Source organism: Cebus imitator, unplaced genomic scaffold (genome assembly GCF_001604975.1).
Source record: "Cebus imitator isolate Cc_AM_T3 unplaced genomic scaffold, Cebus_imitator-1.0 Scaffold69, whole genome shotgun sequence".
NCBI classification, from domain to species: Eukaryota; Metazoa; Chordata; class Mammalia; order Primates; family Cebidae; genus Cebus; species Cebus imitator.
In genome coordinates, this window is record NW_016107384.1 from 4,608,974 (window position 1) to 4,626,953 (window position 17,980).

Below are 17,980 nucleotides of genomic sequence, written 5' to 3' on the forward strand. Positions count from 1 at the left end.
GTGATACCTCTGGATTTGTTCCTTTTGTTTAGTCTTCCCTTGGCTATGCAGGCTCTTTTTTGGTTTCATGGAAATTTTGCGATTTTTTTTTTTCTAGTTCTGTGAATAATGATGGTGGTATTTTTATGGGAATTGCATTAAATTTGTAAATTGCTTTTGGCAATATGGTCATTTTCACAATATTGATTCTAACCATCCATGAGTATGGAATCTGTTTTCATTTGTTTGTGTCATCTATGGTTTCTTTCAGCAGTAATTTGTTGTTCTCCTTGAAAAGGTCCTTTATGTCCTTTGTTAGTTGTATCCCTAAGTATTCTATTCTTTTTGTAGCAATTGTGAATGAGAGTTCATTCATAATTTGACTCTCTGCTTGCCTGTCTTGTTGGTGTAAAGGAATGCTAGAGATTTTTCCACACTGATTTTGTATCCTGAGACTTTGCTGAAGTGGCTTATTCACTTAGGAAGTTTTGGGCTGCAGTGATGGGGTTTTCTTGATGTAGAATCATCATAAACAAACAAACATAAGTTGACTTCCTCTCTTCCTATTTGAATACCCTTTATTTCTTTCTCTTGCCTGATTGCCCTGACCAGAACTTCCAAAACTATGTTGAACAGGAGTGGTAAGAGAGGGCATCCTTGTCTTGTGCCAGTTTTCAAAGAGACTGCTTCTGGCTTTTGCCCACTCAGTATAATATTGGCTGTGGGTTTGTCATAGATTGCTCTTATTATGTTGAGATATGTTCTTTCATACCTATTCTATTGAGAGTTTTTAACATGAAGAGATGTTGAATTTTACTGAAGGCCTTTTCTGTATCTATTGAGATAATCATGTGGCTTTTGTCTTTAGTTCTGTTTATGTGATGAATCACATTTATTGATTTGCATATGTTGAACCAGCCTTGCATAACAGGGTTGAAGCAAACTTGATTGTGGTGAATAAGATTTGTGCTGAGCTGCTGGATTCAATTTGCCAGTGTTTTGTTGAGGATTTTTGAATCAATGTTTATCAAGAATACTGGCCTGAAGTTTTCTTTGTTGTATCTATGCCAGATTTTGATATTAGGATGATACTTGCCTTATAGAATGAGTTAGAGTGGAGTTACTCCTTTTCAATTTTTTGGAATAGTTTCGGTAGAAATAGTACCAGCTCTTCTTTGTACATCTTTTATAATTCAGCTGTGAAGCTGACTGGTCCTGGGCTTTTTCTGGTTGATATTGTAAGGGTGTGTGTGTCCACGAATTTATCCATTTCTTCTAGATTTTCTAGTTTATGAGCATAGAGTTGTTTATAGTATTCTCTGATGGTAGTTTGTATTTTTGTGGGGTCACTGGTGATATCCCTTTTAATATTTCTGATTGTGTTTATTTGATTATTCTTTCTTTTTTTCTTTGTCTAGCTAATGGCCTATTTTATTAATTTTCAGAAAACCAGCTTCTGGATTCATTGATTTTTTTGAAGGGTTTTCATGTCTATGTCTTTTTCAGTTTAGCTCTGATATTGGTTATTTCTTGTCTTCTGTTAGCTTTGGGGTTTGTTTACTCTTGGTTCTCTAGTTCTTTTAGTTGAGATGTTAGGTTGTCAATTTTAGGTCTTTCTATCTTTTTGATGTCAGCATTTAATGCTATAAATTATTCTCTTAACACTGCTTTAGCTGCATCCCAGAGATTTTGGTATGTTTTCTCTTTGCTCTCATTAGTCTTTTAGCTCATCAAGATACAAATCATTTTCCTACAAGATAAAATATCTTGAGTCTCAAGATGTTTAGTGCTTTTGAAAGACCTCTATTATCAGTCTGCCAACATACTGATTACATTTTTTTGTCCAAATTCTCATTGCTTTTACAATATAATATTTCTGAACACTGATTTACCCTCCCTGTAGATTTATTTTTATTTTTTCTAAGTAGGCAATCTAGTAACTTCTTTCTTCTGTTTTTCCTTGTCATCTTTGTTTTATTTCCAAAATGGTTATGCTTCACATTACTAACTAATTGAAAATGAGTTTTTCAGCATGGATGTAAGTCAATGATAATTTCAAAATTGGAGTCAGAAGTTAATGATAAAGGAATACAGTGTATACAACCAATACAATAGTTTTCATTCATGAAAGAGCAGACTCTCATGTATTTGGATGTATCTTCAAGAACCAGAGAAAAACCTCCTAACAACTTCTACTCACTGGAGTCCATGTTCTGCAAAATTGATTATTTTGTTTTTCTAAAGAGCAATTTTGTATAAATTAGTGCCTAATACATTTTGGGGACTCAATAAATAATAATAAATATTGTACTTACTTTATTGACATACCTCCATGATGAACATAAGAAATAAAATTAGTAGACATGTAATTAATATATAGAATGTACCTAATAAGCATATAATTATGTATGCAATAAAGTGTATTTCAATTTATAAAAATTTTATATTATTTTTGCTGTTAACATCATGACTAAAGTCTCTTGCAGAGCCAGGAGAAACATTTGCAGATTGTTACTCAAATACAAAATTAATTGTATAGGTTTACCAAAAAGAGAAAATATATATTTTACAATACCTGTTAAAATGAACTTTTTTTCCCTAGGACATACCGAGGGATTGCATATGTTAAGAGGAAATTTTATAAACAAGCAACTCAAGATTTTTCTGCTGCAATTCACTTAGATCCTAATAATTGGTTAGCATTGTATTATCGAGGTTGCTTATTCAGAAAGAGTAACCCTTTTAGAGCGCTACAGGATTATAGCGTTTCAGGTACTTTGCCTTCAATTACGTGTATATAACAATCTCATTTGAGATTCAACAGCTCAATTTCATAGTGGTGAATGCTAATGTGGGGTAACTAATATAATATGTATACTACTATATACTAATATACATATATAAGTATATATGACATAAGCTTATACATTTTAATATTCTTAAATGGGTATATATGAATATATAGCTATAATGGTTTAGTTAGAAGTGCTTCTAATATGCCCTGTGTGTGTGTGTGTGTGTGTGTGTGTGTGTGTGTCTGTATGTTAACTGTGGAGAGAATGTGATATCAAAGAAATCTCTTTCTATATATTGAGTTCTGAGAATTTTTCTGGAAACCCAGGCCTGTGTCCTAGTCAGCTTTCTAAAATGGCAGTAAATTGTTCTAATGGGCTCTGTCCTGCTCCATAGGCTCAGCCCAAAGGATTTGTCAAATTCACAGTTTTTAACCCCTAAACTAAAAATAGGTTTCGAGAATCCTTAGCAGCTAAGGATACCAACAGCTAAAAATGGCCATTTCTATGTTACCCTCAATCAACACATTACTAGTTTATGTATGTGCCCAGCACAATTGTGGGCATGGAGTCATTGCTCAGTAAATAGCCTCTAACAGAATGAATGAGCCCATCCTGACAAAATCCAGCCTGAGCCCAAAACTCCAGGCATGCCTGTGTTTACCAAAGTTCTAGAATCCCATCATCCTAGATTAGACAGTGTCTAGAGATGAAGAGACAACCAGATTTCCACAGGGAAGAGGGTCTAAGGTGATTGCTATTTGACAGTCTTAAGTCCATTTGCCTTCTGAGGTCACCCTTCTCATTAATATTAAAGTACAATAACTCAAATTTCATTCCGTGTGTTGAGAGGAGTCTAGTGTCTTCCCCTCTATTTCAAAGGATCCTTGTGAAAGGGGACTGAGGATTCCTGTCCCATTCTTTCATCATCTTTGAGTACAATTACAACATTTGGCTGGATTCTCCATCTTTGCCCATCCTTACTTCTTGTGGCTATCGTTCTCTTGGTTTTGCTTTTTCCCAGGTCTGTCCTTCATTCCCCAGTGTAACATTGACAAAGACATGTTGTGTCTAACAATCTGTTACTGAATGCTTTAAGATTCAGAGGACAAATTTAGTACAGATAAGTTAAATTTGAAGATCAAACTACACCCTTTTCTAGAATTTTATCTGGCTCTATCTGCCCTATCCATCTGCCACTGGCTAAATCTCTGTCTCCCTGGTCTTCCTCTAAAGGCCTGCTTCTTGTATTTCCCTCTTCTACAAGTTTTGGGCTTCTGATGCCTCCTCTCCCCACTTCTAGTCTATCACAATAATTCAACAAAATTCCTATTATTTAATTATCCAGAGCAGACAAACTTGATTTTAGCCCCAATCGTTTTCTACCAGATAGCCCAAGGAGTTTTATCACCCACAACAAAAAAAGATATTTTGCAAAGCTAATAATAATGATATGTAACATTTATTGGACATTTTGCTACTTGCCAAGCACTGTTTAAAGTGCCAAGTAAGGAGTATCTCAGCATTCAGAATAATTATATGAGCTTGGTACTATTTTCATTCACATTTTACTGATGAGAAAGCCACAGCACAGGGAGGTTAAATAATATATTTTTTTCTTTTTCCTTGAGAAGAATTTTTTTTTTTCAGGAGCAACCACCCAAACTACAGCTGATTTTTTCATTGCTAGCCAATCATACCGTGAACTGAGCAGTTAGATTTTCTTCAAGTGATAACAGTCAATGTGCCACATAATGATGTTTCAGTAAACAACAGACTGTATATACTATGGTTAAACCTGATATATGGCACTTGATGTTGGCTTTGCAGATAAGTAGGGGAAATGATTGATATTCATTAATGTTGTGGGGACATTTGGTTTTCCATATGATATATATATCATCATGTTAACTGTAGCAAGGGGAGAATGTGATATCAAAGAACTCTTTCTATATATTGGGTTCTGAAATTTTTTCTGGAAACCCAGGCCTAGGTTTATATATATATATAACAGATACCATCTATGTTTGTGAAAATACACTCTACGGTGTTTGCACAATGAAGAAATCTCCTAACAATGCATTTCTCAGAACACATCCCTGCCGTTAAGTGGTGCATGACTGTATTTACTTAATCTGTATGATCATTGCTGACACTGGCTATACTTCCCTAAATCCAGTACTGTGAATATTTTTTGTCCTAGACTGTAAATATTGTACACATTTTTGGTAACACTTTCCATCTTAAGCCAGAACAGCTTGGGAAGCTTAAAAGATATGTGTCAAAACTTGTAGAAACCCCGTCTAATTCACTAGCATGTCTTAAAAGTGAAGGGGCAATCAGTAGGCAAGAGACAGGAGATGACCTCTAGACTGGTTGCTGATGAGAGTCACACACCTGGAGTACTGGGAGGAGGTTCTTTTTCTTCCTTCCGTTATTTGGGATATACATCCCAGATAGCTGTTATTTGGGATGTGCATAGTAAAGCTGTCAGCCTTACCTCCAAACTCTGCTTGCCTTCCTTGGTGTAGCCTCTTGTCTATCCTGTTTGTGTGTAAGCCTGACTTCCGCTTTCTGCCTTCAGGACTAGTACCCAAGCCTATTCCTTGGTCAGTAATGATGGCTTCCTGTTAAAATTAGGCTGCCAAGGGTCATGGCACCCTTCTAACTGGAGTTAAATTCTAGGCCAGTCTTTGGCCTATGTACTTACTCCCTTTGGACTTTAATCTCCTCATCTATATAGTGAGTGGACTATGCTAGATTCCCATCAGGATTTAGTTCAGCTCTAATAAGTTTGTGAACCACAATTGCCACATTGTTACTAATAAATACATTTTAATGTATGATACTATTATTTTACTTACCAAACAGTGTACCAGTCATAGATATGTTTCTATTTTATGTAACATTAAAAAATGAGAATAAGCAATAGGAAGGTTACAGACTAAAAAGCAACTTACATGTGGTTGTTTTAGAATCTGAATAATATACATTTTTTTTTTTAAATTTTAAGCACTCATAAATGATGGCTATGAGAATCTTGGTTGTTTTCTACATCGGGGAATAGTCTATGCGCATCTGAAACTTTGGTTGCTGGCAATTTGTGACTTTGAAACTGTGATTTCTCTAGAAAGGTACGTTTTCATTTTCATATTTATTGATTTCACTTCTGTATAAAATTGAAAACCTGAAACGGGAGAAAAAGTTTCTTTCCCCTCATCATTGATAACCTAGTAAAAAACGAGACCCTTATAAAGTCATCCTAGAATCGAATACTACTTCTAAAAGCAAGATTACTTCTAAAATAAGACCTTTTAAACATCTGTTTGCCTCAGGTGTTTTTGCAAATTTTAGAAGTTAAAAAAAATTTGACAGGAATTAAATCCATGTATAAGTAATCAATACTATTAAGAAGACCTTGGAGATGCCCAGGCTAGAGCTTTTTGAAATTAACTTTGTGGAAAACTGTCATTAAGTTTTAAAATAATGAAAAAATATTCTGCGTAGCATATGATCGCTGTGGACAACATACAACTCAATGGAAGGCAACCTTCTATTTAGAACCTCTGGCTTCATTTTGTTTAGTAAAGCAAAATAAAAACGCTAATACCATTTAGAAATTGAATTCTTCTTGGGATAATTTAGCTAGTACTGTAAGTTCAGGAAGAAACACAGACTGAAAGTTAAATGCAGTAGTCAGAAGTCAAACTGTAAATCACAGAACTTAGTTAAAAATTCCCCTTTTTCCAATGAAGCATTCATGAAAATGGAAGGTGTCAGGAAGAGTAACTAATCATGCCAATCCTGTGTCAACCGGCAGACTGTTTACTTAACCTATCCAAGGTAAACTTTGAACTTGACACAGGAAATTCATGGAGCGTATCCCCATAATGACCACAGTGGTTTTCTTTTGCAAATTTTTGAGCCAGAAAGAAAGAAAAAAAGAGTGTCAGCTCCAAAGAGGTGGAAAGTGAGCGGTAGGAATTTTGGTGTCTAGGCAAGGGGTCAGGGATTCTGTGAGGCTGGATTATTGGATGGGTGGCATTCTCATTTTGAAATAGAGGCATCAAACATGATAATTTCTAAGGTTATTTCTCTACTGAAAATCATTTGATTCTAAGAGAGATAAATGACATTTATTTGATACAGAAAAGCAGCTGTGTTAATATATATGTGGAGAGGATTTTAACCCCAAGCCACCAAACCCTTGAATGTGACTATTTCTCACTGTCATTCATGGCCAATAGAACATAACCTGAAGTAAAGACTCTTTATTTGAGGAAAACTAATCTTGTGACTCTAGGTAACTGAAGAGTAAATCAAGGAAGAGTAAAGTTTTGCTAAAAGTCTAGGAGACTTCAGGAATTCTGATCCTAGCTCAAACTCTAAAAACATCAATTCCCTGCTAAGGATTTTATAAAAGTGTTTATAGTTTTTCATAGAGAGCATATAGCTAGTTTATTTCCATCATAAAACATTAAAAAATACTGTGATGAATACTGATGAATGTATTTCATTCAGCTTATTCCTAATTAGAGAACATTTGGAATAATTAAAAATATTTAACAAGATTTCACTCTCTCATATTTTTTTTAGAACTATTACTTTGGCTTATATAAATATTGGCCTCATACAGCTGCTACACCTGGATAACTACACGGAAGCCATTTGGCAATTTTCTGAGGCTATTAGAATTGATCCTTTATGTATTCAAAGCTATATCTGTCGAGCAGAAACCTATTTTAAGGTATTTAAGGCTGAGAACCGTGATTTTTTAAAATAAACTTCAATTTTCTAGATATTTGTTCAACATAATTTTAATATATATATATTTTAGCTAATTCTAGGGGCTAATGCATGTGTAAACAATGTGTTAAGCTGGTAGAGTTAACTCTAATTACTCATTTATAAAGTCTCTACTTTCAAGGTGTGCATTTTTATGTCTTTCATTTTTGAAGGTAATACCTGTTTTTTTTATTTATTACAAAAACATATTTATTGCAGGTAATATATGCATGTGCATAAGAATAAATTAAAAACTATTATCTATAATTTTATTCTCTGGGAATAGCTACTATTAACAAATTGAGTCTATAGTCCAATGTTTTGTGTGTGTGTGTGTGTGTGTGTGTGTGTGTGTGTGTGTTACAGGTGAGTAGGTGGGTTCATACAATGGGATCCATCCATAGAATGGGATCCTCACCATTCATACTTTCCTTTAATTTTTTTTTAAATTTTTATAAGTTGTTTAAATTAAAAATAAATGTCATATGTCCCTGGTGTGACAAATTCAAACAGCACAATAAACAGGAAAAATCCTCTCCAATTCCAGCCAGATCTGATTTTCAGAGATAATGCTGTTAACTCTTGTCTCTACCCTTCAAAGTAGACACCCATTTCCACCACTTCACCACTAACTGCCCTGTCCAAATACTAGCTTCTCACCGGGATGGATTTTCAAATAGCAACCACAACGATGTTACCAAAACATGTCAGATTATTTCACTTATTTGCTCAAATCCTTCAATAGCTTCCCTTGTGTTTAGAATAAAAGCTAAATTCTACAAAAACTAGAAGTCTGCAAGACCCCACAGGAGTTAGCTCCTAATTGCCCTTCTACATTTGTCGCCTGTCTATACTGGTTTCAGCCAGCATAAGCTAGGCTATGCTGAGGTTAAAAAAAAAAAAAATCACTGTATTAAAACAAAGGTTTATTCCTTGCTCACACTATATGTCCACAGAGGATTATCTGGAAGCTCTGCCCTCCATTGTCTATATCTCAGGACCCAATGTGACTAGAGTCCCGTTAAAAGTCCTTACCCTGCCGACGATAGAGGTAGGGGACCGAGGGCGGGTTCAGTGTTGCCCCCAGGTCATGTTACCTCTTGACTCTGTTGGGGAAAGGATGGATATACTCTTAGTGTGTGACTCTTTTACTTAACCTAACCCTGTTGATGGAGCTAAGACCATCTACAGAATTTGGAGTTTTCCGAGTGCATAGAGAAATCGAAGCACCAGCATGACAGCAGGGTGTAAAGATACAGTCAAAGACTGCTGTTCTGAGAGGCAAAAATCTCTACACAGTACTGATTGAATAATTTGTGGTGCATCCGCACCATAGAATATAATAAAAATTTTAAAAAGCATAAATAGAACTATGCTAGCTGACTTGGAAGGTTTTCCATGAGATTTTTTGAGTAAGAAAACTAGGACTCACAAAAGAGTGTGAAATTTGTACAATACAATTACATGTAAATAAAATAATTGTAAATAAACCCTTGTGCATGTATGTACAAGAATACATACTCCCATTAAGTGGGTTCAACCTTCTGGGTAAATTTAATCTAAGGCTGCCTAGTAGTGGTCTAATTCAGGGAAGCTTGTAGAGATCTGAGAATGAGCCTCAGTTTGGCTTAAGCCAAGGTTTCCTCAATGCATAGACATATATGGATGGTAGAACAGGTGTAGCAATGTGGACATATGACTATATGATTTATTAATTACACCATCCTGAACAGAGTTAGCTTAGGAAGCAGCAGGCCTGAAGTTCCACAGAAAATTTCCAATTTGTTTAAACAAATCTCAAACTTCCTCCTTTTCTGTTCCCTGTTTTGAGTCTACCCACCATTTCCTCCAAACATTTATACCATCTCTACAGGTACTGCCTGCTTCCATGCACAAACTAGTTTTGTCCATTCGCTTCTTTGCATCATTGTGCCATTACAATAAAAGGATTGGTTGGTTGTCCCAGGTTAATTTTGCTCTGGTCTGTATAGTGCTTCTTTGGTAATATTTCCAATAGTAGTTGATTTTTGTCCCTAGATTTGTACAAATTCAGACTGTGTTTCTGTGACCAGTATTAAGGGAATAATTAATGTTTACTTTTCATTATATATTGATGTTTAATAGATTGCTTTTTCATAATTTTTGTATTTTGTTATATTCATTCATTTACTTAATTTTTGTGTAGGCCTGTTTTTCCTTCCTTATTTTTAAGTGGAACAGAGTTTTAGTTTTTATCTCACCCTCTTTTGCATGCTACGTTAATTCTCATTCTTTTTTCTTACTATTGTTTTTGTTGAGACAGGGTCTACTATGCTGACCAGGCTGGTCTTGACCCCTTAGCCTCAGCAAGCAATTCTCCTGTCTCAGTCTCCCAAATTGCTGAAATGAGAGGTGTGAGCCCGGCCTCCATGCTACTTGATTAAGATGGATCAGGTTTGCTGAAAAAGTTGTTAGGGTTGAGGGAGAAAAACTGAAAGCCAAATGAAAAAAGAACACACACTCATACACAATCCAGAATGTATTATATAATCACATTTATGTGAAATAGTATATGTGGATATGCATAATTATTCTTCAAAATTAAAGATAAATGATTTTTAAAAACTGAGTATTCTATACATTGTTTTTATTACTTCTCTGAATCTCATTTGCCTTGTTGATTTTTGAGAAAAACATGTATTTTAGGAGATGTTCCTGCAAAATTCTGTACTAAAGGGTGGGAGAGGATAAATATCAGAAGGGAAGTGATCGGTATTGTTAGGAGCTAAGTTTCTGTTTATCACTCAACAGTTGCATAAATTGAAAAAGGCAGTAAATGAATTGTCTCGTGCTATCCACCTTCAGCCAGATGGAATCCAGTTATACATAAGAAGGTATGAACATAGAAATTGAATTCTTCTTGGGATAACTTAACATCAGATATATTGAATGGGGATCTTCAGTTCTCTCTTGAACCTTTCAGGCTACCCATTTTACATTTAATCTCCCGGCAATTGTCATTTCCCCACCAGCAAGCCAGTTTGTTAAACTTTAAGATAATTTATTACACAAGATAAGCAGATTTTTCCCTTCGCTCTAACATTGCACCAAAATATAACTATTTAGTGTTTAAGTTCTTTGAGGCCTTTTTAAGTGACTAGTCATATACTTATCACATATGTTATAAGAGTAAGGTAACATATTTTGAACAGTTGTTTTCATTATGTCCACAATTAAACGTAAGCATGTGTACCAAACATAAACCTCAGCTAATTCAATGAAAAAAAAGTGACGAATTGTATAACATTTCTACCAAGTTCCGTGTAGTATTTCAAATGTAGTAGAACTTGCTATAAAGATATCCTTTGCAAGTTCTGAGTTATCAAAAATATAATCTTTTAAGGATTTATAGACCTGGGATAATGGAATGGAACAATGGTTTCCTGATAAGGGCTTGCTTTGTCCTTGAACTACATTTTATCAATTTATGTAAATATATCCATTCTTTTATATGCCTTGAACTTTATCTTTTAATAGTTTCTCAGCAAAAAGTATAACATTTTAAATACAGAGAATTGCAAAAAGGGATTTGAGTATTTTTCTTTCAGTGTTACATGTCCTAAGTTTTCTCATTACATCACTATGCTAATTGGTGTACTTGGACTATATAAAATGTCTATAATTTTTTATGCATACATAAGCAAATAAGAATGAATATATTGTAAAATTTTAAGATTATAAGAAACTTTATAGAATATTTTTAGCTGCTCAGAGTCAAAAAACTATTATTTCTTCCAGAGGACAATATCTTCTTATGATGAAATGTTACAATCTTGCAAAGTTTACTATTTATCAAGTAGCAGAAATGGACAAAGGTAAATACAATTAATTATAACTTTTAAGAAATACCTCTTTAAATTTTTTATGCTATTTTGCAATAGTTATGTATAAATAGCATGAAGAATTCACTTGAAAGTCAAATTAGATTTTGAAACTTTAGTTTTATATGTATATTGTCAATTAGTAAAATGATTCATAGTGAATTTTGTGAGAGAGATTTTTATGGGAAATATCAAGCTTACAATTTTTCTGTTTTTTGTTTGTAATTGGAATGTCATATATATATATATATATATATATATATATATATGTGACAATTTTATTTATTTATTTTTTTTACTTCTCTGTATCCCATTTGCTTTGTTGATTCTTAAGAAAAACATTTATATTAGGAGATGTTCCTGTGAAATTTCTGTAGTAAAGGGGTGGGAGAGGATAAATACCAGAAAGGAAGCAATCAGTATTGTTAGGTATTTACTGGTAGTAAATAGATCTTAGCATAATTGGTTAATTTTATAATTTGTTGATTTGTTAATTCATATTATAAAGACAAATTCTTGAATTACTTCTTAAAATAATTATATTCAAAATCTTTGATACTTGGCAAAGATATTGATAAACTTTCCTTTCCTTTTAGGCCTCATCGAGTTGAGTCCTATACAGCAAGCCCTCATTTACTCATTTTGTGAAAACCACGACAAGGCCATTGAAGTCTTGGATGGAATCAGTTGGAATAGAACTGATATGACCATGTATGCTCTATTAGCAAAAGTTCAAATGAAGGCTAAGAGAACCAAGGTGAAAAGTCCTCTGAGTAATGTTTACTAAACTTATGAATGAAGTGTATATGTTGTGTTTAGTATGCCATTTTAAATATTTTTCACAAAATTAAGTCATACTGTTTATTTATTTTTCTGTAAATTAACATTTGGGTTATTTTCTCTCTTTTGTTTGCCCCCTCTTAAGAATAGGGCTGCCTAAAATATTCTTTTTCATGTCTTCAGTCAATACGTGGAGTAGTTTTCGAGGATATATATCAAGGAGTGGAATTGCTGGTATGTAGTAAGAGTGAATGTTTAGCTTTAGAGGAAATGACAGATTGTTTCACAGAGTAGTACCAATGTATTCTCCCAGCTGAAGTGTGGATATATTCCTGTTCCTGTTGATCTGCATCTTTTACAATAATTGATATTATTAGGCTTTATTTTTGCCAATTTGGTGGATAAAAATTGATGTCTGGTGGTCTTAATTCTCACTTCTCAGTTTGAGCATCAGGCTGAGAATCTTTTTATGTTTATCAGCCATTCATATTTCCTGCTCTATCAATTTGCTCATTTGTCATTTGTCTTGTTCTTATTGATTTTAGGAATTTAAGATGTAAATTCTGTACACTAATCCTTAATTGTATACCGGGTCTCTTCTTACAGCTTGTGGCTTGTCTTTTGTCTCTATGGTGTTTTTTGATGAAGAGAGCTTCTAAAATTTAATGCAGTTGAATATGTCTATTTTAAAATTTGTCAACAGGGTGCCTGAAAAATATCTTAAGATGCCCTTTTCTACTCCAAAGTCAAGATATTCTTCCATATTTTCTTTGGAAAGTTTAACTTTTGCTTTTTCCATTTAAGACCTTACTCTATCTTAAGATTATTCTCTTTTAGCATGAGAGAGTGATAAAATTTCAGATTCCTCCATATGGATATTTAAATGTTTCAGTATCATTTATTGAAATGTTCTTCTTAACCCAAAACTGTACAGTGCTACATCTATCTTATTACACGTTTTCACATGTATATGGATCATGTGCTATTTTAGGTTCTCTATTCTGTTCTTTTGGTCAATTTTTCTATTACTGGCCCAGTAGTACAGTGTATTAATTGCTATAACATCATTGAAATTATTGATATCTGGTGGAAAAAGTCCCCACATCATATTCTTCTCCAGGAAACTCCCGGTTACTCTTGAACATTTACTCTGCCATATACATGTTACATTTAGCTTGCCCAAGGTCCATTAAAAACTCTCTTGACATTTTGAATCTTTAGATTATTTTAGGGAGAATTTACATCTTTATGATATTGAGTTCTTTAGTTTATGATCATAATGATGTATCTCCCCATTTTCTTTTAAATAGATTTTACATATCCCTTGCTAAAAGTTTTCCTAAGTATTCTCATAGTTTTTGCTGGTTTTAAAAAGGGTATCCTTTTAAAAAATTTCTGTTTGCTGATGATTTATAGAAATGAAATTGATTTTTGTATATTTATCTACTAGCCAACCACCTTGCTGAACTTGCTTATTGTTTCTGAAAATGTTTAGGTCTGTTCTTTTGGGTTCATAATTAGAAAACTATGTCATCTATAAATAACAATAATTTTATTTTTTCCTTTCTTTTTATGTCTTCTGTTTCTTATTCTTGTCTAACTGTGCTGACTAGAAACTCTAAGACAAAGTGACTAAAAGTGGTGACAAAGACATCCTTATTTTCTTTCAAATCTTAAAGGAAGTTTACCCCACTGTGAATAAAGTTTGGGACTGATTTTTGTAGATAATTTAAACAAAGTAAAGGTTAAATAATCTTTCTATTTCTGTTTTGAATTTTATCAAGTTATTTTTCATCAGGTATTGAAATGATTATTATTTTTTTATCCTTTAATAGGTTAATGTAGCAGATTGTTTGTCACATATGAAATTAAGTAATATATGACATAATTTAGTGTTAGACCAACGATGCTTTCCTGGGTTAAACCAGCTTGACTAGAATATATAATCTTTTTGTATACATTGCTAAATTTGAGTTGGTCATGAGGATCTTTGTGTCTGTATTTATCAGTGAGATTGGTTTTGTGGGATTTGAGTATTGATCTCATAAGATTATTTGGAGAGCATATCTTCTTTTCTATTTAGCCAATTAGTTTGTCTAAAGATTGTAATGATCTCTTCTTTGAAAGATTATTTAATGCTTTAATATCATACATTTAATAAACATTAGCCATTATTATTCCTTTTTCTCTCTGGGCATGTAATAGTTTTTATAGGCTTCATTCCATAAACATTTAATCATGAGAAACTGTCTTCAGTATAGAAATTTAAAAAACCTTTATTTTTGCTCTCTTGACCTCTCCAATTATTGGCTTTTTTCTCTTTTCTCTGGCACAACCAAACCTTGGAATTTTTTTAATATTCCTTATCTTCATTTCCTCACTTTCCACTCATTATACTCCTCACCACAATCTGGCTTCTTTCCTTTTGTGATGGCCACATGATAAGGTGTCCCTCAACAAGTTGTGCTCTTGTGCGACCTTGAGTGTGAGTGGAACCTGTGACATACTTCTAACCAATAGAGTATGGGAAAGATGACGGGATATCACTCCCATGATTATATTAGGTTGCGTATTAGACTGGAGAGAGGAATTCCCTTCTTGGCCTTAAAGAAGCAAAGAACTATACTATTAACTGCTTGTAGAGAGGGTATCATGACAGGGAACTGCTGTGGCCTTGAGGACCTCAGGACAGTCTTCAGCCAACAGCCAGTAAGAAGCCTGTGCCCTGAGTCATGCAGCCATAAGGAAACAAAACCCACCAACAATTAGAATGAGCTTAAAAGAAGATTCTGAGCTTTCAGATGAGAATGTAGTATAGTGGACACCTTGACTGAAGCCTGGGAGACCCTAAGCAGAGGACTCAGCTCAGCTATGCCCAGACTCCTGGACCCTGGAAACTGCAAGATAAGAAATGCATGTTGTATTAAAGCATTAAGTTTGTGATTTTTTTTTATTTTTGCAGCAATAGGAAAATAATACAGATTTTAGTACCTGGAAATGGAGTGCTGCTATAACAAATACCTACAAGTGTAGGAGAAGTTTGGAACCAAGCAGCGAGCAGAGGCTGGAAGGATTTTGAGGAACATGACAGAAAAAGCTTAAATGGCAGCAAACAGAATGTTAGTAGATATCTGGTCTTTAAAGACACTAATATACTCTGCAGCAAATGAGCAACACATGATTATTTTTATTTAGTGGTTAAAAACTTAGTAAAATTTTGCCATGTAGTTGCATGGAAAGCAGAACTAATAACTCAGGAGCCTGGTTATACAGCTAAAATAATTTTCAAGCAAGGCGTTGACAGTACTGCCAGCTTTCTTCTTGCTTCTAATAGTATAAGTGTGAGAAAGGAAAGATAAGTTAAGAACTGTTAAACAAAATAAACCTGGACTTGTTTGTGTGGAAAATTCTCAACTTCCTTAGATGGCAAAGGAGGATAAAATACACTGTCAAGAAAGCATGTTCCAGAAAAAGGACAAGGTGTGGCTGGACAACACTTTGCTGAGATCTTAGAAGGATCATGAGGACAGAATATTGAATCACACTAGTTCTCTTTCCTTTCAAGAGATTAAGGACATGCCTTACAAATCTTCTTAACCAAATCTGAGGATCTCTAGAAGCTTAAGGGCATTGTCCCTCAGGCATCTCAGCAGGAGGCCAAAGTAGACAAGAAGTTTTCTTGAAAAAAATTAGTGGATGTGGCTTCTGTCTAATGAAGTGAATCCCTATGAAATCCATGGAAGATCCCCAAAGTTTTTAAGAAAATTATTTATTGATAAACACTGACAGTTTAGACTCCAACAGAGTACCAAATGAAGACTGTCAGACCTCAAAATCATTTTGGCAGGAGTAGATCGATAAAACAACTCAGCTACATACATGTACAACCTTTTATAAAAAAGGAAAGAGGACCCAGAAGGCAAGACTAGGAACCCAGAGGATGACACTAAGAGCCATAAATGTTATGAAACCTGATCAAAAGACTGAGCATTTGCCCAAATGGATTTCAGAACTGTCATGGACCAATGGCTCCCTTTAATCTTCATTTTCTCCTTTTTAAACCAGAATGTCTGTAGATATTATTCTGTGCCTGTCTCACTATTGCATGTTGGGTGTTTTGGGGATGGATAACTTGTCTCTATAATTTTACAGGTCCACAGATGGACAGGAATTGTGCCCCAGGAATGGGACCTGGTAGATTATACTTAAATGCCTCATCCAGAGTTGGATCTGCTTTAAATGATGAACTTTTAGATGTTGAGCAGATGCAATGAGCTGAGCTTTGGGGGACCTTGGAATGGAGGAATATATTTTGCATGTGGCAAGGATGTTAAATTACTGGGGGCCAGATCATTGGAGTCATCTGGTAGATACACGCTAAGATTATTCTTAATCATACCCTATATTATCTCCTCCCCTTCCTTGAGTTTGGGCAGGACCTGTGACTTGCTTCTAACCAATAGAATATGGCAAAATTGATGGGATGTTTCTCCTTCGATTATGTTGTAGTATTTAGGACCTCCTTCTTAGTAGACTAGAGAGAGAGAGAGAGTCTCCTTTTGGCCTTTTTGTGACTTCCTATGGAGAGAGTGATGTGGTGAGGAACTGTGGGCAGCTGGGACCTGAGTGCAGCCAACAGCCAGCAAGCTGGTATCTCATTGTGGTTTTGATTTGCTTCATGCCAGTCAGAATGGTGATTATTAAAAAGTCAAGAAAAAAAACAGACGCTGGCAAGGTTGCAGAGAAATAGGAATGCTTTTATACTTTTCAACTATTGTGGAAGATGGCTTGGTGATTCCTCAAAGATGTAGACGCAGAAATACCATTTGACCCAACAATCCCATTACTGGGTATGTACCCAAAGGAATATAAATCATTCTATTACAAAGATACATGCATGCATATATTCATTATGGCACTATTCACAATAGCAAAGATGTGGAATCAACCCAAATGCCCATCAATGATAGACTGGATAAAGAAGATGTGGTATATATACACCATGGAATTCTTTGCAGCCACAAAAAGTAATGAGATTATGTCCTTTACAGGAACATGGATGTAGCTGGAAGCCATTATCCTCAGCAAACTAATGCAGGAACAGAAAACCAAACCACTGCATGTTATAAGTGGGAGCTGAACAATGAGAAACATGGACACACAAGGAGGGGAACAACACACACTGGGGCTTGTAGGAAGAGGGGTGAAGGGAGGCAGAATTAGGAAAAATAGCTAATGCATGCTGGCTGAATACTTAGTTGGTGGGTTGATAGGTGCAGCAAACCACATGGCACACATTTACCTATGTAACAAACCTGCATATCCTGCATATGTACCCCAGAACTTAAAATTTTTAAAAAATGAAGCTGGGGCTCTCAGTTCTGGAATCTCAAGGAAATGAAGTGGCTAAAAACATTAATGAGCTTGGAAACTGATTCTCCCAGTTGAGTTTCCAGAGGAAAATGTAGCTCAACTGACACCTTGATTAGAGCTTTGCAGGACCCGGAGCTGAGGACCCAGTTAAGCCATGCCCAATCACCTGACCTGTGGAAACTGTGAGATGATAAATGTGTGTCACTATAATTTGCTAAATGTGTGGTAATTTGACTTGTAGCAATAGAAAACGAATGCACCTCTGGTTTGGAATCAGAACTCTTGCTAGCTTCATTGACTTTCTTTTTCTCCTTCTTCTTTCTTCTTCCTTCTTCCTCCTCCTCCTCCTTCTTATTCTTCTTGTTCTTCCTCTTCCTCTCCCTCTTCTTTCTTCTTCTGTTTTTTTTTTTT

General features: G+C 34.7%; 1 protein-coding gene across 1 annotated transcript in view; it reads left to right on the forward strand.

The window, feature by feature from the left end:
* TTC6 (tetratricopeptide repeat domain 6) overlaps nucleotides 1-17,980 on the forward strand; it is a 247,353-nt gene that overhangs the window by 175,898 nt on the left and 53,475 nt on the right. The window contains exons 17-22 of the mRNA XM_037739398.1: nucleotides 2,582-2,751; nucleotides 5,785-5,905; nucleotides 7,368-7,518; nucleotides 10,347-10,429; nucleotides 11,334-11,410; nucleotides 12,013-12,173. Of these exons, the coding sequence (XP_037595326.1) occupies nucleotides 2,582-2,751; nucleotides 5,785-5,905; nucleotides 7,368-7,518; nucleotides 10,347-10,429; nucleotides 11,334-11,410; nucleotides 12,013-12,173 (763 nt within the window). The remainder of the gene's footprint in view (nucleotides 1-2,581; nucleotides 2,752-5,784; nucleotides 5,906-7,367; nucleotides 7,519-10,346; nucleotides 10,430-11,333; nucleotides 11,411-12,012; nucleotides 12,174-17,980) is intronic.